The 23,856-nt window shown below is 40.2% G+C and overlaps 4 protein-coding genes across 4 annotated transcripts; all 4 read left to right on the top strand.

Annotated features, from left to right (window-relative positions):
• The first annotated feature begins 2,438 nt into the window (after positions 1–2,438).
• LOC109895865 (beta-centractin) lies at positions 2,439–7,040 on the top strand. The gene is made up of 11 exons (XM_020489912.2): positions 2,439–2,641; positions 3,507–3,571; positions 3,692–3,767; positions 3,941–4,066; positions 4,239–4,363; positions 4,653–4,869; positions 5,007–5,099; positions 5,237–5,411; positions 5,534–5,595; positions 5,732–5,772; positions 5,862–7,040. The coding sequence occupies exons 1-11, from the start codon at positions 2,594–2,596 to the stop codon at positions 5,962–5,964; spliced, it is 1,131 nt and encodes a 376-aa protein (XP_020345501.1). The 5' UTR covers positions 2,439–2,593; the 3' UTR covers positions 5,965–7,040.
• Positions 7,041–10,149: 3,109 nt separating this feature from the next.
• Positions 10,150–16,251, top strand: kctd9a (potassium channel tetramerization domain containing 9a). Its single transcript, XM_020489913.2, has 12 exons — positions 10,150–10,354; positions 11,986–12,107; positions 12,212–12,255; positions 12,334–12,430; positions 12,563–12,621; positions 12,718–12,846; positions 13,010–13,077; positions 13,164–13,259; positions 13,365–13,514; positions 13,602–13,707; positions 13,811–13,944; positions 15,148–16,251. The coding sequence occupies exons 1-12, from the start codon at positions 10,307–10,309 to the stop codon at positions 15,262–15,264; spliced, it is 1,170 nt and encodes a 389-aa protein (XP_020345502.1). The 5' UTR covers positions 10,150–10,306; the 3' UTR covers positions 15,265–16,251.
• A 794-nt stretch (positions 16,252–17,045) lies between these two features.
• On the top strand, positions 17,046–18,946 carry LOC109894901 (progonadoliberin-1). The gene is made up of 3 exons (XM_020488559.2): positions 17,046–17,256; positions 17,374–17,496; positions 18,933–18,946. Exons 1-3 carry the CDS (start codon positions 17,115–17,117, stop codon positions 18,944–18,946), a joined length of 279 nt encoding a protein of 92 aa, XP_020344148.1. The 5' UTR covers positions 17,046–17,114.
• Positions 18,947–19,085: 139 nt separating this feature from the next.
• Positions 19,086–23,364, top strand: ankrd39 (ankyrin repeat domain 39). Its single transcript, XM_020489914.2, has 4 exons — positions 19,086–19,720; positions 19,825–19,928; positions 20,045–20,248; positions 22,217–23,364. The coding sequence occupies exons 1-4, from the start codon at positions 19,621–19,623 to the stop codon at positions 22,361–22,363; spliced, it is 555 nt and encodes a 184-aa protein (XP_020345503.1). The 5' UTR covers positions 19,086–19,620; the 3' UTR covers positions 22,364–23,364.
• The last annotated feature ends 492 nt before the right edge of the window (positions 23,365–23,856 follow it).

Genomic DNA, 23,856 nt, shown 5'->3' with positions numbered 1-23,856 from the left:
CACCTCTACGCAGACGACACCATTCTGTATACTTCCGGCCCTTCTTTGGACACTGTGTTAACAACCCTCCAGGCAAGCTTCAATGCCATACAACTCTCCTTCCGTGGCCTCCAATTGCTCTTAAATACAAGTAAAACTAAATGCATGCTCTTCAACCGATCGCTACCTGCACCTACCCGCCTGTCCAACATCACTACTCTGGACGGCTCTGACTTAGAATACGTGGACAACTACAAATACTTAGGTGTCTGGTTAGACTGTAAACTCTCCTTCCAGACCCATATCAAACATCTCCAATCCAAAGTTAAATCTAGAATTGGCTTCCTATTTCGCAACAAAGCATCCTTCACTCATGCTGCCAAACATACCCTTGTAAAACTGACCATCCTACCAATCCTCGACTTTGGCGATGTCATTTACAAAATAGCCTCCAATACCCTACTCAACAAATTGGATGCAGTCTATCACAGTGCAATCCGTTTTATCACCAAAGCCCCATATACTACCCACCATTGCGACCTGTACGCTCTCGTTGGCTGGCCCTCGCTTCATACTCGTCGCCAAACCCACTGGCTCCATGTCATCTACAAGACCCTGCTAGGTAAAGTCCCCCCTTATCTCAGCTCGCTGGTCACCATAGCATCTCCCACCTGTAGCACACGCTCCAGCAGGTATATCTCTCTAGTCACCCCCAAGACCAATTCTTTCTTTGGCCGCCTCTCCTTCCAGTTCTCTGCTGCCAATGACTGGAACGAACTACAAAAATCTCTGAAACTGGAAACACTTATCTCCCTCACTAGCTTTAAGCACCAACTGTCAGAGCAGCTCACAGATTACTGCACCTGTACATAGCCCACCTAAAATTTAGCCCAAACAACTACCTCTTTCCCAACTGTATTTAATTTTTATTTATTTATTTATTTTGCTCCTTTGCACCCCATTATTTTTTTATTTCTACTTTGCACATTCTTCCATTGCAAAACTACCATTCCAGTATTTTACTTGCTATATTGTATTTACTTTGCCATCATGGCCTTTTTTTGCCTTTACCTCCCTTCTCACCTCATTTGCTCACATTGTATATAGACTTGTTTATACTGCATTATTGACTGTATGTTTGTTTTTACTCCATGTGTAACTCTGTGTCGTTTTATCTGTCGAACTGCTTTGCTTTATCTTGGCCAGGTCGCAATTGTAAATGAGAACTTGTTCTCAACTTGCCTACCTGGTTAAATAAAGGTAAAATAAAATAAATAAAATAAATTGTAATTAAGAAATTGTTCTTAACTGACTTTCCTAGTTAAATAAAGAATAAAAAAGTTAATACATAAAAATAAAAAAACTTGCTCCAACGGGAAGCATTGATGCACTCTGCTTTTAGAGAGGCCACTTCAGAAGAAAAAAATACAAGTTAAACAGGTACGGTCCATAGCCTATGGAAATGATTAGGTTTGTTTGTTTGCTACAGGGTAGGCCTACCAGGTCCTGCATTAAGAGCTATTACCTTAATATTTGAGTAAACTCTTTGGAATTGTAATCTGTGGGTGTCACCGAGTAGGTGAAGCTGGCTGTACAGTGGACATATGCATGCCCCCAATGCAATTATGCAGTCTAACACATCCAGAGGGATCTTAATTTTTTTTATACTGTTTGTCAAATTAATTATTATTGCATTGTTTTTAAGTTATGTAACAACATTCCAACCTCGTTTAGCATTATCTAGTGGTCCAGATATGGCATTATTCCACTACTTGTATCCATTTGGATCAGTTTCAATGGTGAGCTTTTATTTTCAGGGTGCGTGCACCCAATAGTGGAAAAAGTACCCAATTGTCATACTTGAGTAAAAGTAAACATACCTTAATATAAAATAACTAAAGTAAAAGTGAAGTCACGCAGTAAAATACTACTTGAGTAAAAGTCTAAGTGTTTGATTTTAAATATACTTAAGTATCAAAAGTAAATATAATTGCTCAAATGTATTTAAGTATCAAAAGTAAAAAGTATAAATAATTTCATGTTCTTTACATTAAGCAAACCAGACGGCACATTTTTTTTTTTTATTGACAGGTAGCCAGGGGTACTAACACTCAGACATAATTTACAAGCGAAGCGTTTGTGTTTAGTGAGTCCGCCAGAGCAGAGGTAAATTAGTAGGGATGACCAGGGATGTTCTCTTGATAAGTGTGTGAATTGGACCATTTCTGTCACAATGTACTTTTGGGTGTCCGGGAAAACGTATGGAGTAAATGTACAAAATATAAATAGTAAAGTAAAGTACAGATCCCCCCAAAAACGACTTAAGTAGAACGTTTAAGTATTTTTACACCACTGCGTGCACCCTATTGTTGCTAGGTAAGCTTCATACGTCACCGTTTTACTTCCAATGGCTTGCGATTGGCTTATGTGGCTGTACGTCGAAATCGCAAAAACAACCCTCTAATCGTTGCACCGAGTGGGCGGATAATAGCTGAGCCTATCTAGCTATACATTTATATCTGCATCGTTGCGCCACATAACAAGGCGAAATCAGCTAACTACAATGCTAGGACAAAAGGATTCATAAAGGACCTATATCTATAAGGTTATCACCATGGAGTCCTACGATATAATAGCAAATCAGCCTGTGGTTATTGATAATGTAAGTAGCCAACATCATTGGTAAATGTAACGGTAACTAAGGTAACCGAAAAGTCGCTAACGTTAGTTTGCTTTTCAATGGGTGGTGGTCGTTGTCTTGTTTATAGCTAAAGTTAGCTAGCTGATTAGCCAGTAGTATGCTTTTGCAAACCCTCTTATTGTCTAGATGGTTAGCTAACAATATTAGCTAGCTAAAGCCACAGAGATCAAATATCTTTGCTAAAGCCACTGACTAGCTTTGCGACTCAGTCAGTAGCTAGTTAGCTACCTACCATAGCATTGTGAGACGAGAAGGGTGATAACCAAGGCTAACAACAAGCTCACGTTAGATGGTTGCATCCCCAACCAATCCATCCATATGCAGTATGCGAATTATGGGGAGTTCAGAGTAAAACAATGTATCTTACTTTTCAACTAGTTAGGTTAGTTTGCCAGCTAGCTATAAATAAGAAGTCTAGCCAACGTTAATTATGAAAGAAAGGACGAGTTAGGAAACTAGCGCATCATCTAACGTTAGGCTAGATTATTAACAGGCTTTCTCTTCAGGCTACTTGATAGCAGCATCATTGTGAAATAAAATAAATAATCATTTACTTATGCATTATTGTGTTGCTGATCGTAATCAATACAAGGCATTAGAGTACAAGATTAAGGAACAGCATATTTTTACTACTGATATGGGGTCTGACACAGTAGTTTACAATAGGCCGGTGTGCTGCCCCTCAGCACTCTCTCATGACTACTGACTGATATCACTGTACAAACAGGATGAACAGATGTGGCCAGAGACGCCCTCAGTCCCTATAATAAATGAGTTAATATATGTAGCTGACGTTGCAAGGACCTACATGTTCTTTCTCTTTCAGGGCTCCGGTGTTGTTAAAGCTGGTTTTGCAGGAGACCAGATCCCCAAATACTGCTTCCCAAACTAGTAAGATCAAACACTACAGCCATCTCAACACTATAATATTAAATACTTAAATGTATTTGACTGAAATGCTTTGTTTGAATGAAAAGTGTATGTAAAATGATCCATGTGTTTACCTTCTAGTGTGGGTCGTCCAAAGCATGTTCGGGTGATGGCAGGTGCTCTGGAAGGAGATCTCTTCATTGGCCCAAAAGCAGAGGTACAGTGCTCTACTAAGACAGATGTCTGTGGCCCTGTGTCACTGATAATGTAAAGGGCTTTATGGGCCTGTATGCCTATATGTAGGCTGTTATTAACACTAAATCTGTATTTTTAAACAAAATATAGTACTTTGCCTGCTATTCCCAATACTTTCTCTCCATGTGGTTGTAGGAACACAGGGGGCTCCTGTCTGTGCGGTACCCAATGGAGCACGGTATTGTGAAGGACTGGAATGACATGGAGCGCATCTGGCAATATGTGTACTCTAAGGAGCAACTACAGACCTTCTCTGAAGAGGTATTTTTCTCTGGTTTCTGTGACACTTATTCTGGGTACTTTTAATTTGATCATGAGAGCTGGTGTTCTCTCTCAGGGCTTCTTGAAGTTAATATGAATTTTGTTTTTTGTGTGTTTTTTTTACTGTTTCACTGCATTTACTTTCTTTTGCATTTTTCCTAATGTCCTTTAGCATCCTGTGCTGCTGACAGAGGCCCCCTTGAACCCAAGTAAAAACCGGGAGCGTGCAGCAGAGGTGTTTTTTGAGACCTTCAATGTACCGGCGCTCTTCATCTCCATGCAGGCAGTATTAAGCTTGTGAGTTTCTTTTTCCTCTCAATATCTTCTCTTGTTTGCCAGCCTTATGTTGGGCATACTGGTACATTAAAAGATTTCACTCCCAAAGGAGGAAAATGGTCATCACTAGTTATCACAGCCATATAGGTCATAAAACCCCTCCTATGGCTGTGGTAGGCTGTGGTAGGCTATGGCTGACAACTAAGGAAACCCCAGGTTAATATGACATGTAATGCATTAGTAACTGTAGTGTTGTGAAAATGATCATTAGCAAAAACAACCGTTTTGAATGTCTCTTTGGATATTGCAGATATGCCACAGGCCGGACAACAGGAGTGGTGCTGGATGCTGGTGATGGGGTAACCCATGCTGTGCCCATCTATGAAGGCTTTGCCATCCCTCACTCTATCATGCGGGTCGACATTGCTGGGCGTGATGTTTCACGCTACCTACGCCTGCTACTGCGCAAGGAAGGCTATGACTTCCACACCTCAGCTGAGTTTGAGGTTGTGCGCACTATCAAAGAGGTATGGATGAAGAAATTGTTGTATTTTTGATGGGGTCAAGGCAAATAGTTGTATAAATCTTCAAGACACTATCAGTCTTGTTATTGGTTTCATTCTTTGTCCTTGACGCCTGTCACCCTAATTGTTTACCTCTGCAGAGAGCATGCTACCTCTCACTGAACCCACAAAAAGATGAGACCTTGGAGACAGAGAAGGTGCAGTACACTCTTCCTGATGGCAGCACATTGGATGTGAGTCATGTTAGATTCATTCTCAAAATGTTTAAGATTTAGTGTTCTGGAAGTTAAATATTACTACTTACTTTGACATTAACATATAAACTGTTGTATTTTACTGATGAATTGACAGCTTGTTATCCCCTGTGTAGATTGGCCCTGCTCGGTTCCGAGCCCCAGAGCTCCTCTTCCGTCCAGACCTGATAGGGGACGAGAGTGAAGGAATCCACGAAGTTCTTGCTTTTGCCATTCAGAAGTCTGACATGGACCTGCGACGTACACTCTTTTCCAACATTGTTCTCTCTGGGGGCTCCACACTCCTCAAAGGTATGGACTAGAGTCCTGTCCCACCAATTACATATTGAAGACTGTAGCAAACAAACTCCACTCCTTCAGCATTGGCTAATTGTATTACTCTCCCTGTTTACAATTTTGTTTCTGTCCCAAAGGTTTTGGTGACCGGTTGTTAAGTGAAGTAAAAAAGTTGGCACCTAAAGATGTGAAAATAAAGGTATTTGCTGCCTTGGCGCCGTATTTACCCATGTATGAGCAGCAATTTCAATGTAGTATGTTTAATGTTGGTGCAACATATTTCTGAACTAGTTGTGCTGTTTCACAGCCAGTTTATTTCCCTGTTTCTCTGTTAGATCTCTGCACCTCAAGAACGACTCTACTCCACGTGGATAGGGTAAGTAACGTCATGTGATCAGCCACACTTAGATTAAACAGTCTTTCCAGAGTAATGGACGGTAATGATCCTCTGTTGTATGCTTTAAGGGGCTCCATCCTTGCGTCACTGGACACCTTCAAGAAGATGTGGGTGTCAAAGAAGGAGTATGAGGAAGACCGAGCACGTGCCATCCATCGGAAGACCTTCTGAAGAGACTGGTGGTGCTCCTATTCTGCCACCAACTAGTCCACCACACCCCCTGATGGGGAGAGCCCATGGCTCCCTATGGCATGCCTTCTACGGACTCCCCTACACGCCATATGACGGGGAAACTGGCCAGGACTGGCAAAGTGTTGACCAGCATTTACCAGAAAGACCCAGAACCTGTCCCAATGACAAGGCTTTAAGTTGCATCTCTTGATATTGTGGATTTTATTTTTGTTTTGTTTAAACACATTCAAGGCTAAGCTGCATTGCTTGATTCAAATTCTGTATTTATTCTGCTGTGTGTTATGCCCCATAAAATCCATCACTTAAATGACAATGAAGGTGAATGTTCTGCTTTACTTTGATAGATTCAATTAAGACTTGTTTTTACCTTTGGGTGTGGTTACTGTGGCACATTAAACAGTGTGCAAAGATACTTTAAGAACTAGTTGAAGTTGTCTCCTTATTTCCCACAGTCTGAATGGAGACAGTTTAAATGAATTGTTAAAATATGATCCAGTGTACTGTAATTTACACCGACTCCATTTAAAAGGGTTGCTTCATATTTAACTGTTGAAGATGAGACACTGATGGATTAAAAGAATGTACAGATGTTGCAATTTCTGAGGATAACTTTCCCTTATTTCAAACCCAAGTGGATCTAAATTGTAATAAATATTTGATCGGTTCATCATTTAACTCAACATTGTAAGGGGACTAATATTAAATCTTGAGTGGACCATATGAGTTAAAAGCACTGTCACATTGGATAATATTATCCAAACTGGTATGGTTTACGTCCTCTAATTAGTCTAAACTTTTAAACTGCACCAAAACGTATGCAGACATGATAATGGGTTGGTTGTCATGTTTTCTGCTGGATATTTGCAATCTAAACCGAATTGGAATTACTGACTTCATTTTATATCAAAATATGTATATTTTTGTTTCAAGAGGAACCATGTGACCATATCCTGCTCGAATAATGACTCCTTCAAGCAAATACTAACACTAAAATTAACAGTATTGCTGAAAGAAAAATGTCTTTCATTACAATAAATTTGTGCACTCTGCTGGGATGTATTTTTGTTGTGCTGAATACATTAGCAACATGATTTTCCACACCTTCATCCACAGTACTACAGTCACTCACAGCTTTGCTGTGGTTGCTAGGAAACTCAGAAAGCAGATATGTAAGCCCTGTCTGCCAGTAGACATCGCCCTCTTGTGGCTGTCCACTGTAGTACATAAAAAGTCCACAAGTGTACTGTTTGGAAGTTGTAAACATGCGTTGATTGCAGTTGTGATTCCACTGTGATTATTATTATTTGACCCTGCTGGTCATCTATGAACATTTTGAACATCTTGGCCATGTTTTGTTATAATCTCCACCCGGCACAGCCAGAAGAGGACTGGCCACCCCTCATAGCCTAGTTCCTCTAGGTTTTTTCCTAGGTTTTGGCCTTTATAGGGAGTTATTCCGAGCCACCGTGCTTCTACACCTGCATTGCTTGCTGTTCGGGTTTTAGGCTGGGTTTCTGTACAGCACTTTGTGACATCGGCTGATGTAATAAGGGCTTTACAAATACATTTGATTGATTGATTGATGTAACTTAAGATTTTGAATAAAATTCTCACTGCAGATCCTCTCCAGCTCTGTCAGGTTGAATGGGAAGTTCTCCAGAGATGTTCGATCGGGTTCAAGTCTGGCCTCTGGCTGGGCAACTCAGAGACTTGTCCCGAAGCCACTCCTGCGTTGTCTTGGAAGGTGAACCTTCGCCACAGTCTGAGCTCTGGAGCAGGTTGTCATCAAGGATCTCTGTACTTTGCTCAATTAATATTTCCCTCGATCCTGACGAGTCTTCCAGTCCCTACCGCTGAAAAACATCCCCACAGCATGATGCTGCCACCACCATGCCTTCACCGAAGGGATGGTGCCAAGTTTCATGCAGGCATTCAGACCAGAGTCTTGTTTCTCATGGTCTCATGGTCCTTCAGGTGCCTTTTGGCAAACTCTGAGCGGGCTGTCATGTGCCTTTTACTGCGTGACTACCGCAGAATGCTGTGTTAGTCATGCCGGTTAAGCGTGTCTTGAATTCTAAATAAATTACAGTGTCACCAGCAAAGCCCCCCCACACCATACTTTATTTAACTAGGCAAGTCAGCTAAGAACAAGTTCTCTTTACAATGATGGCCTACCGGGGAACAGTGGGCTAATTGCCTTGTTCAGGGGCAGAACGACAGATTTTTACCTTGTCAGCTCAGGCATTCGATCTAGCAACCTTTTGGTTACAGGCCCAACGCTCTAACCACTAGGCTACCTGCCGCCTCAATGCTTTACGGTGGGAAATACACATGCGGAGATCATCCGTTCACCTACTCTGTGTCTCACAAACACACGGCGATTGGAACCAAAAATATCAAATTTGGACTACAGACCAAAGGACACATTTCCACCGGTCTAATGTCCATTGCTCGTGTTTCTTATTCAAAGCAAGTCAATTCTTATTGGTGTCCTTTGTAGTGGTTTCTTTGCAGCAATTCGACCACGAAGGCCCGATTCACACAGTCTCCTTTGAACAGTTGATGTTGAGATGTGTCTGTTACTTGAACTCTGTGAAGCATTTATTTGGGCTGCAATTTCTGAGGCTGACAAGTCTACTAAACATATCCTTTTCAGCAGAGTTAACTCTGGGTCTTCCATTCCTGTGGCGGTCCTCATGAGAGCCAGTTTCAATCATAGCTCTTGATGGTTTTTGAGACTGCACTTGAAAAATAATTATTCAAAGTTCTTAACATTTTCCTTATTGACTGACCAGGTCTTAAAGTAATGATGTACTGTTGTTTCTCTTTGCTTATTTGAGCTGTTCTTGCAATAATATGGACTTGGTCTTTTGCCAAATATGGCTATCTTCTGAATACCACCCCAACTTGTCACAACACAACTGATTGGCTCAAATGCATTAAGGAAAGAAATTCCACAAATGTACTTTTAAGAAGGCACACCTGTTATTTGAAATGCATTCTACTTCATGAAGCTGGTTGAAAGAATGCCAGGAGTGTGCAAAGCTGTCATCAAGGCAAAGGGTGGATACTTTGAAGAATCTAAAATATATTTTGATTCGTTTAGCACTTTTTTGGTTACTACATGATTCCATGTGTTTTGATGTCTTCACTATTATTCTACAATGTAGAAATTAGTCAAAATAAAGCAAAACCTTTGAGTAGATGTCTGAGATTTTTACTGGTACAGTATATAAACAAACAAAAAAACAAAGATAATGAGTAAAAATCCAAATTTCTTCATTGTAAAGGGTTTAAACACTGTTTCCCATGCTTGTTCAATGAACAATTAATGAACATGCACCTGTGGAACGGTCGTTAAGACAATAACAGCTTACAGACGGTAGGCAATTAAGGTCACAGTTATGAAAACTTAGGACACTAAAGAGGCCTTTCTACTGATTCTGAAAAACACCAAAAGAAAGATGCCTAGAGTCCCTGCTCATCTGCATGAACGTGCCTTAGGCATGCTGCAAGGAGGCATAAGGAGGCATTGCTCGTTCTGATATTTCTCAATTTATTTTGGGATTGTGTGTTGCTAGACTGTTAGAGCTAGAAAACAAGCATTTCGCTACACCTGCGATAACATCTGCAAATCTGTGTACGCAACCAATAAACATTGATTTGAATTTTTTTAGGTACGGGTATATCCCAATGATTCTAGATAGTAACTACCATGGGTGTGTGGACTGCAGAGCGTGTGGACAATGTGGATAGCACCAGATATACTTCATTTATTAACTAAATCAAATTATGATAATACCCTTTTAGTGTACGAGCTTTTTGAAAAGACTGCCTGAAATATCTGGTGGGATAGAGTTTTGGCCTGCCTGGTGATGCAAATTAGTTAATAGACCAATTATTGCTTGAGAAATTGCTCTTTGCTGGTCAACTATTTTTGTTTATTTTTTAACATTTTGAATGAAACTATCACAAAGAGGTTAAGGAACTTAATTGTTACCCAGGAATTATTTGATATTGAGATAAAACCCGGCTGCATTGGACCTTTAAAGTATTACTGACCGCACGCACCGGCTTGTAAAACGATTGCACCCAATGATGGCCCCTGATTGGCTCACCTACTTTCTGTTTCAACATTTGATTGGTGTGAGGCTTAATGCCTTAGTAATATGCCCATTCCATTGGTTGGTTGGCGTTAACCAATGTTCAAGGTTGTCTTCTTGCTGTTTCGTCCCACTGTCAAGTCTGCTAGCTAGCTACCTCTGGAGCATCCTTCTGGGGCTCATTGTTCTAGAATTAGTATTAAAGCTTATTACTAAGAATGAGAAGAGTTACTGTTTTTGTGAACGGGACGTCCAGAAATGGCAAGGTGCGTACAGTTAGCTTAGCTATTGAGCTAACGTTAGCTAGACTAGCTAGCTAGCTAATTTAATACAGCCTCATCTTCGACGCAACTAAGCCACTAACAGCCAAATGTCCAAACAAACTGGTTTAGTTGCATCGAAGTTATGCGGCCCATAATTTGTGTAGGTAGCTAACGTCAGTGGTGGAAAAAGTACCCAATTGTCATACTTGAGTAAAAGTAAAGATACCTTAATAGAACATTATTGAAGTTAGTCACCCAGTAAAATACTACTTGAATAAAAGTCAAAGTACTTTGTTTTAAATATACTTAAGTATCAAAAGTGAAAGTATGAAACATAAAAGCAGATATTTTACATATCAGCAAGAAATAAAAATAAAAGTCAGCAAATCAGCATTCAGGGCTTGAACCACCCAGTTTATAATTAGATATATAACATGCACCAAACACCTATGTCTAAGTGTAGTTTCATCAGATGGGGGGCATCCATAACTCTATACAAAAATAACTCTATGCAAAACTGCCACAGTAAGTGTATATTTTTTATCTGAAGGATTCCTTCTCATCTGCGTGAACGTGCCTTAGGCATGCTGCAAGGAGGCATGATGAAAGATAAGGGCTATATGTTTCGCAAGCGATGATTATTGACGTTTCTAAACCTTAAAACACAGCATCGGATCGTATTTCACATGAGCCAGTCGTGGGTGAAGCTAATGGCTGAAAACTGCAGGGAGAAGGCAGAATCCCACCTAGAATTTTCTCTCAATGACAAACCCTTCATTGAGACAGTGCCACATTTTCATTTATTTCAAAATCAAAATGAAAGAAAAGTTGTCTTGCAAATTCAGCAGGCTCTGACTTTTATAAGTTCAGTCTTTATTTTATTAATGCCATCTTTGGTGTGCTTCTTTATTTTACCTTTATTTAACTAGGCAAGTCAGGTAAGAACAAATTCTTATTTTCAATGATGGCCTAGGAACAGTGGGTTAACTTCCTGTTCAGAGTCAGAACAACAGTTTTGTACTTTGTCCACTGCTCTAACCACTAGGCTACCCTGCCACCCCTGCTTTGCACAAGCATCTTTTTCCCCAAACCTATTTATTTTTTATTGAGTCATACATAGTGTTAGATTGTGTGAAGTTTACTAAATGTGTAATGTGATTATATTTTAACATGACTATTTTTAACACACAAAATAAAAAAATATATTAATAAAATATTGAATCCATTGTCTACCTCAAATGAAGGGGATGATGACTTTGCAAGATGGAGAGAATCTGATTTCATTGTTCCTTAACTCGCGACTTAGTAATTTCATTCAGAGTAAGTGGAGTTAGGCTGCCCCGGAGCAGGTTAGTTCTGAAGGATTCGTTGCCATAGAAATGTACCTGACCAAAAGGTGAGCCACTTTCGTATGACCAGTTATCCCGAGCTGAACTCAGAGTTGACTAAAGGTAAGTCGCTAACTCCTGGCAGTGTTGGTAGATTTGAACTTTGTTGTTGTTATCTGTCTATAAGCAGTGCTCTAGCTGTGTGTCATCATGTCATATTGCTGAGTCTATATTTAAGTAAGCAAGAAATAATGGGTTTGCCCAATCAGTCTGTTTTATGACAATAACTCTGTTTTCCTTTATTAGGTTGTAGCTGTGTATGGGACCTTGACTGACCTGTTATCTGTAGCAACCAATAAGTTGGGAATCAAAGCCTGTAATTTATACAATGGAAAAGGTGGTCTTATAGATGACATAGCGCTCATCAGGTATTGTTAACTTCCTTCAACACTTTGTAGTTTCATGCACTTGGAAGGTCCTTACTCCTGCCAATATTGAGTATTAATTTCTCTACAATTTCTTCTTATTATAGGGATGATGATGTTTTGTATGTCTCAGAGGGAGACCCCTTTTTTGGTGAGTTTGTGTCCTCTAATTCTTTCCTTGCAAACCATTTGGTTTGAGTTATCCCTCTGAATAGTGTTATTATCTTAGACCCACAGAATGATGTCAGGGCTAGAGACGATCGGCCTGGGGCACACACCGATTGGCTGACGCTTAATATTGGAGGGCGTCTCTTCACCACCACACGGTAAGCAATGGAGGAGTTATTTCCATGGTCTGTGAACATCAGAAGTCACAAATGAACATCTTTCTCAGTATTATTGCCATCCACTTTATCCTTTGGTCACTTCTTTCCTCACAAACTGATCTTTTTTTACAGGAGCACCTTGGTCAGCAAGGAGCCAGAGAGCATGCTTGCTCACATGTTTCGGGAGAAGGGTACAAATAATCAAGTCTGTCACATCTACTACTAACCCTGCTACCTTTTTTTTGTGATTTACCCATAATGATGTCCCCTCTATCCTTGCTCTGCAGCTGTATGGGGTAACAAGCAGGATGCATGTGGGGCTTACCTGATTGATCGCAGCCCAGAATACTTCGAGCCTATTCTTAATTACCTGCGACATGGCCAGCTCATTATCAATGAAGGAATCAATTTACTTGGTATGTATGGCATTTACAGCCAGAACTTTCATTACCTTGATTCTATGATACTGCTCACAGATGAATGAGAACACTTAATTTGTGCATGTTGAATACAGTATTTAGATTTCTGAAATATTGACAATATATTAGCTCAAATCAGTAAATTAAATGTGAATTTCAGGGGTTTTGGAAGAGGCCCGTTTCTTTGGAATTGAGCAGCTTGCTGAGCAGTTGGAAGTAGCAATAAAGGTGAAGAACTCCAGCTACATATTTCAAATTATTTATTACATTTCAACACAGCATATTGATCCATGTCACCCCATGCTTTTCTCCAGAATAACCAGACACCTGAGGACCACTCTCCCATCTCTCGTAAGGAGTTTGTTCGGTTTCTGCTGGCTACACCCACCAAATCAGAGCTCCGCTGTCAGGTAAAACGCAACACATTTGCAACAAGGACAACGCACTGTTGAACATTAGATCCGGTCTAACTAACATGACACGTGAACCTGACAAATAATACCTTTATCCACAAGGGACTTAATTTCAGTGGTGCTGATCTCTCTCGCCTCGACTTGCGCTACATCAACTTCAAGATGGCCAACCTGAGTCGCTGCAACCTGACACATGCCAACCTATGCTCTTCAAACCTGGAGCGCGCTGACCTGTCTGGGGCCAACCTCGATGTGAGCCCATAGCTCCTTCACTAGCCTATGAAATCTTTCAGAAATTAGCAGTATTTTGTACGGACTGATTTTGTCTTTCTGTTTTAGGGTGCTAACTTGCAGGGTGTCAAGATGCTCTGTTCAAATGCTGAGGGGGCGTCTCTCAAAGGATGCAATTTTGAGGACCCATCTGGACTCAAGGCCAACTTAGAGGGTAAGCTTTCTAATTGATTTTTATGATAAGAGGAATGAGAAACATGGAACCGATAACACTTGTTTAACGTCTGGTGTTGAACATCTAATTTCTGTCTTATTAGGTGCCAATCTGAAAGGGGTTGACATGGAGGGAAGTCAGATGACCGGAATTAACCTGCGTGTGGCCACTCTCAAAAATGCTAAGCTGAAGAACTGTAACCTGCGGGGTGCCACTTTGGCAGGAACCGATCTTGAGGTAAGCTGAGGGCATTTAAGAGGATTAATCTTGAGACAAATTAAGTCAAATAGAATTAGACTACTCTTGTAATCATTTTAAGTTAGTTGTTAACTTCTTTGCACACCCATCCCGTTAGCGGGATCATTTTCGTCAACATCCGCTGAATTGCAGAGCGCCAAATTCAAATGAAATTACTAAAAATATTAAATTTTCATGAAATCACAAGTGCAATATAGCAAAACACAGTTTAGCTTGTTGTTAATCCACCTGGCATGTCAGATTTAAAAAAAGCTTTTCGGCGAAAGCAAACAATGCTATTATCTGAGGAAAGCACCTCCGTAAACAAAGAGAGAAAGCATATTTCAACCCTGCAGGTGCGACACAAAACGCAGAAATAAAAATATAATTCATGCCTTACCTTTGACGAGCTTCTTTTGTTGGCACTCCAATATGTCTCATAAACATCACAAATGGTCCTTTTGTTCGATTAATTCCGTCGATATATATCCAAAATGTCCATTTATTTCGCTCGTTTGATCCAGAAAAACACAGCTTCCAACTTAAACAACGTCGCTACAAAATATCTCAAAAGTTACCTGTAAACTTTGCCAAAACATTTCAAACTACTTTTGTAATACAACTTTAGGTATTTGTAAACGGGATGATCTGTGTTCAATACAGGAGGAAACCAAACTGACGCTACTTTTCTGGTCACTTGCCTCCATCAAAAAGTAAACATGAAGTGACCCTCGTTTTGAACAGGGCTACTTCTTCATTACACAAAGGGAAAAACCTCAAACAATTTCTAAAGACTGGTGACATCCAGTGGAAGCGGTAGGAACTGCAAGAAGGTCCCTTAGAAATCTGGATTCCCAATGAAAACCCATTGAAAAGAGTGACCTCAAAAAAATTCTGAATGGTTTTTCCTCTGGGTTTCGCCTGCTACATAAGTTATGTTATACTCAGACATTATTCAAACAGTTTTAGAAACGTCAGAGTGTTTTCTATCCAAATCTACTAATAATATGCATATCTTATCTTCTGGGGATGAGTAGTAGGCAGTAAACTCAACAAGTTAAAGGTTTGTCAGTTAGATAGCATGAAGTTGTCCATCCTAAGATAGATGTCACGGTAATAAAACAGTTAAGGTTAGTACCAAGAATAATGACTGTGGTTAGTACCAAGAATACTGACGGTTGAGTTTAGTTTTACTCCTCACAGAACTGTGATCTGTCTGGCTGTGACCTACAAGAGGCCAACTTGAGAGGGTCCAACGTGAAGGGGGCCATTTTTGAAGAGATGCTGACTGCATTGCACATGTCTCAGAGTGTTAGATAACTCTCCTGCACATTCCATCTGGGTTCAGGCTGGTTAATCTCATGGATGCCTGGCAAAGGTCTTCATTTGCCAGCCAATCCCACCCACCCCTACTATCAAGCTTCTTCGACCCTTGTGCAATACAGGTAGTTTTATGCACATCCCTGGCATTCCAGCTCATATACTAGCTTTAAATAATTTGCACTAGAGCACATTCAGGGATATTTGTTTAACTGTCTTTCCTTATTTTTCCCCAAAACCAAAATATTTCATGTATGTTTACTATTATGTCTGGATTCAATCCTACCTTATTAGTATTCTTTTAAATTCTAGATGTATATATACTTTCTTGATTATTTAACACAACATCTCTGAAAGTCAGATTATTAAACTATAAGTGCATGAAGGTTTAAAGTAACAATAGAAGGGCATGGTGTGACTGTACATTCTTATCAATGTACTTAGTTTTATGTCAGATAGGCTTTATGATTAGGATAATGTTTTTTCTACGCCAAAGCCATACTGTAGCATGATAAAAATGGCAAAAGAATTTGCTGTTATTGCACCACCTAATTATGCTGTGGATTTCATTTTTCTTATAATAATGTGGCTGATGAAACAGAATTTCAAGAATGAAATGTACTCTTCATTGATAATCACTGAAGTCAGAAGCTGCCTGTTGTTTTGTTTGGTGTTCTCTGTGAATCTACCTCGTTTTTTTTTTTTACCACTTTCTGATTCATATCTAGTTCCATGCATTTCATGGTGTTTTTTGTCTCTTGTTGTATGAAAACCATTATTCATCATATCCAAATATGATGCGCAAATAATCAAAGTGAATAAGCTGTTTTTTAATAGTGTTACTGTCATTTTCAAGCTTGTGGATCACCCAGTTGTATGAGGAAGATGGTTGTATAACAACACTCCCATCACAATGAATTGCATATAATTCAATCATGTTTTGAAGTTTGCACAAATCTGTCTTAAATTAAACATTTTGTTCACTAACTTCTGTTTTACTTACTCGCAGGACACCAAAAAGTTGAATGTGGTGCTTGTAGTGTTTTTTATTTTATTTTTTTAAATCCAGTGCTTACAAAACTTGTGCGTTTTATAAGGATAGCAAAACATCACTGCTGGACTGTGATTGTTAAAATCTGTCAGTTTGTTTAAGAAAATGTTTGCATGTTTAAAGACTGTATTTTACCAGTCTAAGGCTGCTGAATTTTTTTCTAGGTGTAGCTGAAACCTTTTTTGAGATGCAATATTCTCTCTCTATACTCTATTCCATAGTAGGTACTCTTTTGTCGTGATAATGAAGGCAATCATAAAGAATATTGCACCTTGAGTGTGGAGATCGTCAGTTTCAGGACCTTGTAGAAAAGAACAATGGTTATTTATTTTGATATAACATATCGACGAAATATGGAATGAAAGTTAGTTAAAGACTGGGGGTGTTTCTCTTCCTCCCCTGTCTATAATTATTGCACTCAAGCACAAAAATGTATTTCAATAAATTACTGTTATCAATAAACAAAAGCCACTGTGTAATTAAAAATGAAATACTGTTTTCACTAACTTTCCAGAAGAACACCAAGACCATGTGCCTAATTAATTTTATCGTTGCTGCTGTAAAAGTGCACAATCATTCCCAAAGTGTTAATCTTTTAAAAGGCTATTAGGGGTGCCTGAAGTGGAGGTGCTTCAAGCTGCTCTGTAATATATTTTTGAGTGGAGCCTTTTTCTGTAATCCACTTTGTCCTCCTGCAGCAGTGATGGAACTGGTGGGTATGGCATATGGGAACTAAGCTGCCTATAAAACCTCAGACACCTGAGTTGCTTACCTAAAGTAATAAGGCTTACTTTGCAGAATGGAAGAGAAAAAGGTCTTGTTGCTGCTGCTTTTGGTAGCGCCTCTAGTGTCACAGGGTTGCTGTCAACATTGGTCCTATGGCTTGAACCCAGGGGGGAAAAGAGTTACTGACAGCCTGTCTGACACCCTGGACAATGTAAGTACTTTACCTATTCATAATATGGAAGCAAAAGTAGCTAGGTCTTTTCCTAAAGGTTGTGATGGTAAAGTATCCAATGATGGCAGGGATGTTCCTATAGTTGCATTGTAAAATCTAGTTAAAATGACAATTCTACAGCTGGCTGAAGACCTTCCGAAGATAGACACATCTTGCAGTTTGTTTGGCTGTGCTGATGTCTCACCTCATCCCGAAATGTACTGGCTGAGGGCATTACTTATGAGTGACATTTACAATTTTAAAAATACATTTCCCTTCAAGAAGCTACCCAGAAGTTGCTCTTGCTGCGGGCGATTCCCTGATCCACCTCTACGCAGACGACACCATTCTATATACTTCCGTCCCGTCCTTGGACACTGTGCTATCTAACCTCCAAACGAGCTTCAATGCCATACAACACTCCTTCCGTGGCCTCCAACTGCTCTTAAACGCTAGTAAAACCAAATGCATGCTTTTCAACCGTTCGCTGCCTGCACCCGCACGCCTGACTAGAATCACCACCCTGGATGGTTCTGACCTTGAATATGTGGACATCTCTAAGTACCTAGGTGTCTGGCTAGACTGTAAACTCTCCTTCCAAACATCTCCAATCGAAAATCAAATCTAGAGTCGGCTTTCTATTCCGCAACAAAGCCTCCTTCACTCACGCCGCCAAACTTACCCTAGTAAAACTGACTATCCTACTGATCCTCGACTTCGGCGATGTCATCTACAAAATTGCTTCCAACACTCTACTCAGCACACTGGATGCAGTTTATCACAGTGCCATCCGTTTTGTCACTAAAGCACCTTATACCACCCACCACTGCGACCTGTATGCTCTAGTCGGCTGGCCCTCGCTACATATTCGTCGCCAGACCCACTGGCTCCAGGTCATCTACAAGTCCATGCTAGGTAAAGCTCCGCCTTATCTCAGTTCACTGGTCATGATGGAAACACCCACCCGTAGCACGCGCTCCAGCAGGTGTATCTCACTGATCATCCCTAAAGCCAACACCTCATTTGGCCGCCTTTCGTTCCAGTTCTCTGCTGCCTGTGACTGGAATGAATTGCAAAAATCGCTGAAGTTGGAGAATTTTATCTCCCTCACCAACTTCAAACATCTGCTATCTGAGCAGCTAACCGATCGCTGCAGCTGTACATAGTCTATCGGTAAATAGCCCACCCAATTTTACCTACCTCATCCCCATACTGTTTATATTTATTTACTTTTCTGCTCTTTTGCACACCAGTATCTCTACCTGTACATGACCATCTGCTCATTTATCACTCCAGTGTTAATCTGCAAAATTGTAATTATTCGCCTACCTCCTCATGCCTTTTGCACACAATGTATATAGACTCCCTTTTTTTCTCTACTGTGTTATTGACTTGTTAATTGTTTACTCCATGTGTAACTCTGTGTTGTCTGTTCACACTGCTATGCTTTATCTTGGCCAGGTCGCAGTTGCAAATGAGAACTTGTTCTCAACTAGCCTACCTGGTTAAATAAAGGTGAAATAAAAAATAAATAAAAAATAGTTTAATATAAAGGGAGGTTGTTTTGGTAGTTAAATATTGCAACTTTTTATGTGTTTTTTTTCTCAATGTTTTAAACAATTTGTTTTAAACAATTTGTATCCAAATTGTAAGTAATGTTTTTCATTTACTTTTTTCTAGGTAAGCCTCGCTGACAGACAAAGTGGACTCAATAATATATAGCAACTGTATGCTAGCTAACTCTATTAAACATTGCCGTGCCATCATTGTGTTTTGTGGTGTCTGTTGGGGGACAATTTTTGCTAGATCGCATATTACAGGGTATGGCTTTAAAACAGTGTAACACGATGTCAAAATACAATGACGGGTAGGCCATCATAAATAAGAATTTGTTCTTAATTAACTGACTTGCCTAGTTAACTAAATTCCAACAAATGATTGCCAGTATGAGTTACGTTGTCTACTCTTGTAGCAAACCTTTATTTTGAAAATGTTGACAGCATGGCTTTAATGTCGAGTTCCTGTGTACACGTGTTCATCACGGGTTAGTTAGACAAGTATTTGTATACATTCTGTGGTGGTGGTTCAAGATTATTAGCTTTGAGTCCAGATAAATAGCTAACTCAAGCTCGGTTACTTTAGGGACACGTTTGCAGACAATCGTCCGGTTTTCGCTAGCATCTGTTAGCTACTTATGAGAGCTAGCTAGCTGTAGCTAACAACATTAGCTAGCTAACGTTAGCAACGTACAGTAGTGGGACTTGGAAGCCAGCTACCGAGTGCAACGTTTCCTCTATTTTCGTGCTTTGTTTTTCAAATGCGTTTTTTTATATATACAAGAACATAAACAACTGCACTGAAGACTGCAATGTCGTCTGGAGGCCATCAATGTAACGTTAGGTGTTGTTCCCACCAACTTGCGTCCCCCAGTGCGCACCAAACATTGGATGAAATGGACTTTGAAAGAGGTAGCTATATTTGGTACTTTAGTACTCATTAACAGTTTGCCTGGTTAAATGGATCAAAAAACAGATATATAGCTGTAATGAGTGAAGTCTGAGTGATATTACAGGTATTTGGTCTGCTGCAATGGATGGAGACTTGGAGAGGGTCAAATCACTTCTCAAGAAGGGTACAGACCCTAACCTAAGAGACTCAGCCAATTACACTGCTCTGGTGAGGATGTCTCAAAAGGCAAAAATTATAATTTCACCTATATTTGGTAACACATTTTGGCTGAGTTGAACTGATCCTCCTAACCAACCATGTGTAATGGTTGTGATTTATTTCAGCACTATGCCAGCCGCAGTGGGCATAAGTCTGTATGTAAGTTCCTTCTGGAGAGCGGGGCATGTGCCAACCCTCAGACGCCAGGTGGGGCCACTCCTCTTCACCGATCTGCCTACTGTGGACAGCTGGACGTGGTCCAGCTGTTGCTTCACCATGGGGCAGATCCCCAGCTATGTGATGGTGATGGATCCTCCCCTTTACATAAGGTGCAGTACTAGTCAATGGCTATAAAAGGAAAATAATACAAAAGCAATAACGGCAGCATTATGTTGTAAGGCAATACTGTAATTAGAGGGATGAGCAACTGGTGGCCCACGGATCAATTTTCCTTCGATTTTCTTTTTTATAAATACAGTTCAAATCAAATTTATTTATATAGCCCTTCGTACATCAGCTGATATCTCAAAGTGCTGTACAGAAACCCAGCCTAAAACCCCAAACAGCAAGCAATGCAGGTGTAGAAGCACGGTGGCTAGGAAAAACTCCCTAGAAAGGCCAAAACCTAGGAAGAAACCTAGAGAGGAACCAGGCTATGTGGGGTGGCCAGTCCTCTTCTGGCTGTGCCGGGTGGAGATTATAACCGAACATGGCCAAGATGTTCAAATGTTCATAAATGACCAGCATGGTCGTATAATAATAAGGCAGAACAGTTGAAACTGGAGCAGCAGCACAGTCAGATGGACTGGGGACAGCAAGGAGTCATCATGTCAGGTAGTCCTGGGGCATGGTCCTAGGGCTCAGGTCCTCCGAGAGAGAGAAAAAAAGAGAGAAGGAGAGAATTAGAGAACACACACTTAAGATTCACACAGGACACCGAATAGGACAGGAGAAGTACTCCAGATATAACAAACTGACCCTAGCCCCCCGACACAAACTACTGCAGCATAAATACTGGAGGCTGAGACAGGAGGGGTCAGGAGACACTGTGGACCCATCCGAGGACAGTTGGAGCCAAATATATAGGCACCCTTGCACTTAAATCATTTCCTATTTCTTCTCAAATAAGTTGAAATGAAAAACAAATGTTTTTTCACCGTACGTTGTTAATGGATTTTCAACATTGAAAAAAACATTACATTTTTTAAATTAAAACTTAAGTTTGGGCATGGGCAAAATTATTGGCACCCCTGAGCTATTTTTATTTAACCTTTATTTAACTAGGCAAGTCAGTTAAGAACAAAGTCTTATTTACATTGATGGCCTAGGAACAGTGGGTTAAACTGCCTTGTTCATGGGCAGAACGACAGATCTTTACCTTGTTAGCTTGGGGATTTGAACAGTCCAACCTTACTGGCCCAACGCTCTAACCACTAGGCTACCTGTCATGTTTAAGTGGTCCCTCTACCAACTGCTGGACTGTTCTGGAGTGGCCAGCGAAGAGTCCAGATCTAAATCACATCCAAAACCTATGGAGAGATCTTAAAATAGAAGTTTAAGAATTAGAGCAGTTTGCTGCTGAAGAGTAGCCCACATTGCCAGTAGTACGGTGCAGCAAGCTATTTGATGGCTACAAGAAGCATTTGTTGTCAGTTATCTTGACCAAAAGATGCGCAACCAAATACTAGCTCCACGGTGCCAATCACTTTGTCTATGCCATTTTGTCTTAAGTTTATAATTTTTTATTTAGAAAATAAAGTTGACAAAATGCTATTTGTTTCTGCAATGTTGCAAATCCAATAAGATGTGAACACCGAATTTTGTTGTGCATCAGCAATTTTTCTCTTATGTCAGTCACTGACTAATCTCGGTTACCCAGAATAAAAATTCCCACGAAAGTCGTGTATCTGTCCATGAGAGATTAGTCTTTACAGTCACTCAATTAGCCCAGGTTTTAGATTGGTAAGTTAGTCTAGCCAGCTATTTCCGGCCAGGGGGCCTCCATTGATTTTATTCGTCACTGTCACTCAGATATGATATTAACCGCAAATATGTCAAAATATGTAGAATTGCATGAAATTAGCTGTAAAACTACAATTATTTTCTCTCCTCGCCAACTAAATGTAACTACGGGCTAGCTCTGAATGCATGTGGGGTTATGGATGTGGGAACACAGACTTGTGAGCCACTGCAGCCCATCATGTGTTCAGATCTTTTGTGGGGCCCACCCCATCAAAGTTGCCCATCCCTGCTGTAGTTGTATCACTTACGCTGGTGTGTGTTGACAAAGGGAGCAGGCTGCAGAGCAGAGCCATGAAGATGTCTGCAGACTCCTTCTCCAGTGCTGTCCCTCCCTCCGGAGCCACACAAACAAGAAGTCCCAGGTACCTTACCAGCTAGCACCAGATGGACATCTGAAGGAGCTCCTGGAACCCCCACAATAACACAGGGACACCCAGCTTAACCAAAGTCAACACAACACATTACTTATCAGGTTAACTAGAAGATTATCTGTGAGGCAGTCACTTGTGTTCTGCTGTTTTGTGTTTGTTTTCTTAAACCTATTAAGGCTACCCCCCTACTTTTAATAATGACATATCAGGCAATTTCCGGCCAAACGTTCCCCTAGCGGGATGTATGTCCTAGACAGGTTTAAGGTCCACACCTAAACTGGCTGGTAAGGGATTGATTTTATCTGGTGTAGTTCTTTCTCAACCAGCAGGGGGAGCAAGTCTACCAGCAATTGGTTTACTTTGTCAACTAGCTGTTTCTGCATGTTCACACTCACAAAATTCCATGGCATGCTGATCCTGACATCCTGGCCCTGAATTTGCTAGGTCTGGATGGCCCTTGGATAACTGCAGTAGCACGCGCCTGTTTGTCTGTCCTAGCTGCTTTGAGCCATAGAGCAAGTGCACGTCTGTGAAAAAGATGTACTGAAAAACTGATTACGTGGTAAAAAATGAATCTGGCAGTAGTTTGCTTCTTGTTCTACTGTTTTTTCATAGAACGTGAAACTGAAGAGGCTTTCCATATGGTGGAAGGGCATTCCATATGGTGTGAGACTGAAATGTGTATGAGTGTGTTGTGGGGAGGAAGTAATTCTGCAGCTTATGGATTTTCCTTGGACAAAGGAAATAGCGCCAGCCTCAACAAAAATAGGATTAATCAAGCAAATGAGTTAGCTTTAGTTTGACCACATACATTATTTATATTATGAAAAATCTCGATTTTTTTCTGATCAGTTATGATGGATAAGACTTGTATAATGTCTAAATTAATGGATTTATGTTTGTTTATGGACATGAGAGGGAAAAATTCCATCTTATATGTCTGGACTTGGCAGTAGCTACTTGGCCAACATCCCTCTCTCTAGCATTCATTAAACTGAATAAAACACTCGTTATATTATTAAAATCTTTATTACACATTTCACTGCACCTATCCAGTGTATGTGACAATAAAACGTATATACACTACATTTAAAAAAATGTGGGGTCACTTAGAAATGTCCTTTTTTTTGGTCCATTAAAATAAACATAAAATTGGTCAGAAATACAGTGTAGACATTAATGTTGTAGATTACTATTATAGCTGGAAAAGGCAGATTTTTAATGGAATATCTGCATTGGTGTACGGATGCCCATTGTCAGCAACCATCACTCCTGTGTTCCAATGGCACGTTGTGTTAGCTAATCCAAGTTTATAATTTTAAAAAGCTAATTGATCATTAGAAAACCCTTTTGCAATTATGTTAGCACACCTGAAAACTGTTGTCTGATTGATTATTAAAAGCAATAAAACTGTCCTCCTTTAGACTATTTGAGTATCTGGAGCATCAGCATTTGTGTGTTCGATTACAGGCGCAAAACGGCCAGAAACAAAGTACTTCCTACTGAAACTCGTCAGTCTATTCTTGTTCTGAGAAATGAAGGCT

This window comes from Oncorhynchus kisutch, linkage group LG8 (assembly GCF_002021735.2).
Source record: "Oncorhynchus kisutch isolate 150728-3 linkage group LG8, Okis_V2, whole genome shotgun sequence".
Lineage (NCBI taxonomy): Eukaryota > Metazoa > Chordata > Actinopteri > Salmoniformes > Salmonidae > Oncorhynchus > Oncorhynchus kisutch.
Note: the sequence above shows the minus strand (reverse complement) of the source record. Positions and strands in the feature narration are given on the sequence as shown.